The sequence below is a fragment of the Clytia hemisphaerica genome, unplaced genomic scaffold (assembly GCF_902728285.1).
Source record: "Clytia hemisphaerica strain Z4C2 unplaced genomic scaffold, Clytia hemisphaerica genome assembly, whole genome shotgun sequence".
NCBI lineage: Eukaryota > Metazoa > Cnidaria > Hydrozoa > Leptothecata > Clytiidae > Clytia > Clytia hemisphaerica.
Genome location: NW_027103428.1, coordinates 1 through 7,066, shown reverse-complemented (window position 1 = coordinate 7,066; position 7,066 = coordinate 1). Strand labels below are relative to the sequence as shown.

Here is a 7,066-nt window from a genome sequence, read left to right as displayed (position 1 = left end):
AAAACTACCCATAATTGGTGGAAAAAAGGGAAAATTCACGCATTCACGCACAAAATAGCCCAGATTCACGCATTCACGCAATCAAAAAGTGGATTTTCACGTTCAAGCAAGTTTTTTCAATTCACGCCTTCACGCATTTTTTTTTCTTCCAATTTTCACGCATTCACGCAACGGAAAATGCCCATTCACGCATTCACGCAAACCGCTGGGGGCCCCTTTACTGTATTAAAAAGTTGACAACTTATGAACTAAGTCGTGCTTGTGTTACATACTTTTTTAGAACTTAAGGTTCGGGTCCCAAGAGAAGAAGATCTGATTATGTTTATCTTTTTACTTTGTCAGTGTCAAAGATGTCAATTTTGCCTATATTCACGATCCTCAATGTCTGATCTGTTCAGAGCTATACTGTAATAAAAAATGACAACCTATGAATTAAGTTGGACTTGGGATATAAGTCCGATATAAGAGTCCCAAGGAGATCTGATTATGTTTATCTTTTTATACCTTTGACTGTTTTCATACATGTCAACTTTTCTATTTTTCCACTTACTTACAGTAAAAGCTAAGTTTTTTCAAAAATGTTGTCTGGACATTTTTGGTATTTTTTTCTTCTGTCCTGTTTCATATTTTCCGACGGAAAGCACAAGTCAAAACGAAACTGATTGACAGGTGTCAAAACGAAACTGATTGACAGGTGTCACTTTGATAATATACGCGGGAAATATTTTATTTTTTAGCAATCTTAAATAAAATTCAAGTCTGATGTGATGGTAAAAAATTGTTCCATTCCCAACTGTAAGAAACGATTTTATCGAGTTCACAAAAGGAAGAAGACAGTTGGTGAAAAAACATTCACGATCAAAGAGAAAGGAGAGGAAATTCCATTCCATCGCTTCCCAGCCAATAAGGAACGAAGGGAGCTATGGGTAAGGGCTTGTATGAAAAACGGCTCTCTACCTGATAATCTAAACGCTGCCAGGATTTGTGGTAGACACTTTAAATCTGGGAAACAAGTTGACATATCTGGACATCCGAGCTATGTACCAACGATTTTTAACGACTATGATGATGAGGAAAATAACACAAACACTTCTTCTGTTGATCGATACAACAGACTTTTCCAGAGAAGACGCCAAAAGTTTCTTGAAAATCAAAACGCTATAAGCGACGAATCCACAATCAACACAAAAACGTCTGATAAAAGTGACTCTTCAGATATTGAACTTTCTGAGAACAATCTTTCCGAACACGAACTTTCCGAACACGAACTTTCCGAAAACGAATTTTCTGAAATTGCGGATTCAGAAACTTCTAACTCATCAAATGAAACTATAGACCATGAAAATGATTTGGAACCGTTACTAGAAGATCTATCATTAACAGAAAGCCAAGCAATACCAGCTAATCAGGTAACCAATCATTCAACTGCCTGTCAAACTGACGATTCGATCCAAATAGACTTTTCACTTGACTCGTCCATTTCATCCAGTGAAATTAAGAATCTTCAGGCAGAAGTTGACTATTATAAATGGGATTGGAATTTCTTTGACAGTGACTTCAAAATCAACTTCTACACTGGCCTTCCAAATGAAGCAACTCTTAGAGCTGTATATAATATCAATGCCCCATACATCGAATCGACCCTAACAACGAAGCTCTCCAAGTTTCAACAAATTATCATGACTCTGATGAGACTGAGGCTTGGTCTTTTAGAGCAAGACCTTGCCTACAGATTTAGAGTGCATCAATCTACAGTTAGTAGAATTTTTAAGCGCTGGATTGGGACTATGGCTAGGCGCATGAGTTTTTTGGTTCATTGGCCTGAACGAGAAGAGCTGTACAAAACTTTCTGTTCGTTCGTTCGTTCGTTTCTTAGGGTCACTGAAATCAATTTTCGATATTGGTAGACACTCAACTTCTTTGACAGCAGAATCTGGCAGTCAAAGACATTCTAGTGACGTGCAAGAGTTAGATGACATCCGCTCTCTATGATTTGTGGACATGTAAAGCCAAAATAGGATTGCTGCAATGTGTAAGCATGCTTCACCAAGTCCAGCCATGCAAGTACAATGGGCATAACAAACCTCGCCATCAGGATTCAAATACACCCATGCCCGAGGTGGGGGTCTTGCTAAACATACTTTGACCATGGCGTACCTTTGCCATGACCAAATGGTAGTTTCCATCTTTAAGATTCATTGGTTTGACGAGGACATTATTAACAAGTTTGGCAATTACATATTTATACCCATCAAGTCCTTTGTATGCCTTCAACTGCTGATGGCTATATGTGCTGGGGTGGTCAATTAGATATGCATATATATCAGCATAACTCAAATTTGGCCATTGCTCAAAATGGTCAGTCAACGGGTAGTATGTTTTTCCAATCACAAGTGGATCATGCACAAGCTGCATTGCAAGAAGCTTGCCATCATACCTGCTTTTTTGCTTCAGCTGGTAACTTATGATAATAGGATGAACGTTTGCTCCTGGAATCTTTGATTTCTCCATCCATTTATTATCCTGCTAACGTCTTACTTTCACTTTCCTACTTTCAATTTTAATGTTGTTTTTTTTAACTCGAGCTCGGTACCATTTTCCTGGTTTGTTTACTTTTGTTTCGGTTTCGTTTCCAAGTGTCGGCCTTAGTCTTCAAACCGATATTTTAATAAAAAAATAATTTCGCTCAAATGATACAGTTGGTGGCGCAATGACACTTCTATTCTCTCACTATACTAAAATTTGTAGACTCATCGTGAGTTCGAATCGCATAGGTGGCGTGATTTCGAGTGAAAGATTTTAGTATTTAGAAACAAAAAACCCTAAGATTTATCCAAAATTCCCATAAATGGTTATATTTTAAAAGAAAGGGAGGGTTTGGGAATACACGTTCAATCTGCCACCTGATTTCTTCCCGCGAATTTTTTATTCAACCCAACATGGCGGCAAGAACGCATTACGTAATGTTACGTTTTGGTAACTCGCTATGGATTCGATGTATCGGACACCCCCTACTGTCCGGGGCCTTAGAGTAAGATCCATAACCAACTGATGATTTAGACCAATAAAAATAAAAGCAAGTCCGAGAAAATTCATCAAGCCAAGATATTCAAAGCAAAGAAGCTCTCTTATAAAATGATTTTGTGGAAATCAAATAATGCTAAGTTTTGGGCATTGTTGAACGGTGAAAAAGAATGCGGTTATCATATTACTAAAAGCGTTTGAAGATTTTCATTCCGTATTATCGAATAAAANTTTTGTTTCGGTTTCGTTTCCAAGTGTCGGCCCTAGTCTTCAAACCGATATTTTAATAAAAAAATAATTTCCCTCAATATATTACAGTTGGTGGCGCAATGACATTTCTAATCTCTCACTTCACTGTAATTTGTGGACTCATCGTGAGTTCGAATCCCATAGGTGGATGGAAAGATCTATTTTAGTATTTAGAAACAAAAAACCCTGAGATTTTTCCAAAATTCCCATAAATGGTTATATTTTAAAAGAAAGGGAGGGTTTGGGAATACACGTTGAATCTGCCAACTGATTTTTCCCGCGGATTTTTTATTCAACCCAACATGGCGGCAAGGACGCATTACGTAATGTTACGCAATGCGACGCGTGAAGACATTGCAAGGGTGCATATCATGAATAGCGACTAGACGAAAAAAAAGGTGAATTTCCATTTTTAGTGCCCGCATATCATTGAAATTTTGTAAATTTTGCTTACGCGCATGCGTTTGCCAAAAGAGTCGCACTCCGCTCGCTAACGCTCGCTCCGTGCGTAATTAGGGTTTACGACATATAAATTTGTGAAAGAAAGAATTGATTTTAAACAACTTAGTCAGATACGTGTAAGTTATAATTGTTCCCTGGGTCTACAGATTTGATTGTGTATGTGCCATCTTTTGATGAAACTTGAGACCCGCTTTCATAAAAAGCTTTTATGTATGGCTAGTTTATGAGTTTACGACAAATGAATTTGTGGAATAAAGAATTGAATTTAAACAACTTAGTCAGATACGTGTAAGTTATAATTGTTCTCTGGGTCTACACTTTTGTTGTGTATGTGGCATCTTTTGATGAAACTTGAGACCCGCTTTCATAAAAAGCTTTTATGTATGGCTAGTTTATGAGTTTACGACAAATGAATTTGTGGAATAAAGAATTGAATTTAAACCGCTTAGTCAGATACGTGTAAGTTTTAATTGTTCTCTGGGTCTACACATTTGCTGTGTATGTGGCATCTTTAGATGAAACTTTAGACCCGCTTTCATAAAAAACTTTACGTATGGCTAGTTTATGAGTTTACGACAAATGAATTTGTGGAATAAAGAATTGATTTTAAACCACTTAGTCAGATACGTGTAAGTTATAATTGTTCTCTGGGTCTACACATTTGCTGTGTATGTGGCATCTTTAGATGAAACTTGAGACCCGCTTTCATAAAAAGCTTTTACGTATGGCTAGTTTATGAGTTTACGACAAATGAATATTTTGAAACTGTTAATTCAATAAATATTTTCATGTTTTATTGGTCTTCTTTTTTTGCAAATATATCTTATGACAAAACTTGAGAAATTTATATAGTAGGGGGAATTTTGTTCGATTTTTTGGAATCGCTCGAATGTTTTGTTAGAAGCACTTGTTATACATTTTTTGAAAGCTAAATTACAATGTTTCCAATTTTTTTTCGAGGGACACTTTGGTGTGATTTTCGGACAAATATGACGGTCTCAGGCAAAAATCATAGGGTTAAAATTAATGAAAATTTTAGCTCGAGAAAACGGAGACCTGTTGTATATTTTTGGAAAGCTCTCAAAAAATTAAGATTAGAGATATATTGCAAGTATAGGTGATTTCTGTACCTAACTCGAGATATTAACCCTTGAAAACCGTGTTTTTCAGCCAGAAACAGCTATTTTGTCCAGTTTTTGCGCTTTTTGAAGCTCAATATCTCGAGTTAGGTACTGTTTTATAGTATACAGTTTTTTGCACTGTCTGATGTTGAAAGACTTTGCTTTCTGAATGACTTATAATTTTTTTTACCCATTTTCAGCACTTCAATTGGATGGTACATTCACTTTGCTGGCTCGGAATTAGAGCTGTAATTCCTAAAAAGTAAGACTTTTTTAATTTTTGTCTTTTCACAATAAAATTTTTTATTCCTTTCGAGAATATTGCTGTCTTTCTTTCCAATGTTTAATTTGATGTCTATTTATTTTACTGTTTAAGTCTTTAAAGAAAGTTTTTATATGATTTGGATAGCCATTTATTTTCCAAGTAGATGGTAATCAAACTTATTAATTTTTTTTATAGGAGCTCCTTTGACGATGCTTAGGTGAATTGATCAGTCAATATGGAACTCAAAATGGATGAATGCGATACTGCCAATGGAATAACGAACTAACAAAATTGGTGGACTATCATCTTTTTCGAAATCTTGACGAACGCCAAAAATTCAGAAAGTTTTTCAAGCCACAACCAAAAGAAATCTTTTTTTTTAAATGACAATGAATTTTATCCAATTCGAAGAAGTCTTATTTTATTACCTTTCTGAAACTTAAGGATCGTTCACGGCTCAAAATTAAAACATTTTGAGAATAACGAGGCTAATCGCACGATGGGTTATTTTTTCTTATTTGGCACGCCCTCAAAGAGAGCAATTAATCGTTAATTGCATCCTGTAGAGAACAATTAATCGTTAATCACACTCTCCAATGCCGCGCCAATGTTTACAAAATTGATTTCAATGATTTTTCATACATTTTTTTTGCATCGAACGTTTTAATTGCATTCGAAATTTATTTTGTGAGAAAGAAAATCAATAAACAACAATAAAAGAAAGACAAAAAAAGAAGAGAAAAATATAAAACTCTCAGTGTAATTTCTGTGATTTACTTTCCTAACTGGGAAAAAGTAGTGACAGCCATTGTGCGATTAGCTCGTAATCACATAATAACTTGTACAATTCGAAAATTGCACTTGTAATTTTTTTGTTTCGAATTTTCCTCGTCCTTTCGGACTCGGAAAATTAATAACAAAAAAATCACTCGTGCAATTATATTCGAATTGCACTCGTTATCATGTGATTACATATACTTATTTATTTAATTTATTTAAAAGACAACTTATTTGAAAGAATATAGTCAATTTTATATATTTTAATTTATTTATTCGCAGTAATATATTTCCCATATCAATCTCTATCAACTAATCATTCTTAACATTTATGGAGATCATTTTTGTCCTGTGCTTAAAAGATAAAGTCTTGAAACTAACTTGTTAATTTTGTACTATTTGTAAATAAATAAACTCATTTGTACTATTAACTCCTATTTCTTTACACACTAATATGATTAAAACTAATACTATTAATATATTTTTAAAAACATTATTATTTTATTTAGATACTGTACAAATTTCTTTCCTTTGGAAATAATTATTTAAATTCTTTAAGCAAATAAATCGTAATTTGTCGATCTTTATGTAGCCTTGAAAATTTTTCGTTTCGCATCAATATTTATCGTTGATCAATATTAGCCAGAGAAAAAAATTTATTCCATTGTCCACCAGGCTAAATCGACCATACTGGAAATCGTCATACTAGCAAAAACTATTCTGTTGTTACCCTGGATAATCGTAGGATAAACGCGCCAGTGAACGTTGTAATAACTTGAGTATACGTTGTTTAGATGATTTATGCTGAGTTTAAAGAAAAGTACTGCTTAAATATGAAAACCACGTCTAAACTGACTTAAAGTACACGAGGTTAAGCCGGGTTCCCTTATTAATGTTATCTCAGTTTTCCGGTTATAACCGCGTGCTAGTAAACAACTACGTTAAACTTTGCTTAACGATAACTCGTTATAACCCCGATAGAAAGGGGTGGGCAGCTAACGGATAACTACGGATGAAGTTCGACCGATAATAGGAAAACTCAGGGGTTCGTATTCTATTGTTAAACGGACTTAGTTTAAACTTAGCTATCCGCCTATTAAAATCTACGTATACCAATGGTTATGCTAAGTTAATAGGATGCGGATACCTATCATTTTTTGCCGTGTCC

General features: G+C 34.8%; 1 protein-coding gene across 1 annotated transcript; it reads left to right on the top strand.

Moving 5' to 3' along the window:
• Positions 1-767: 767 nt before the first annotated feature.
• On the top strand, positions 768-1,907 carry LOC136797937 (uncharacterized). Its single transcript, XM_067054521.1, has one exon. The coding sequence runs from the start codon at positions 768-770 to the stop codon at positions 1,905-1,907; it is 1,140 nt and encodes a 379-aa protein (XP_066910622.1).
• The last annotated feature ends 5,159 nt before the right edge of the window (positions 1,908-7,066 follow it).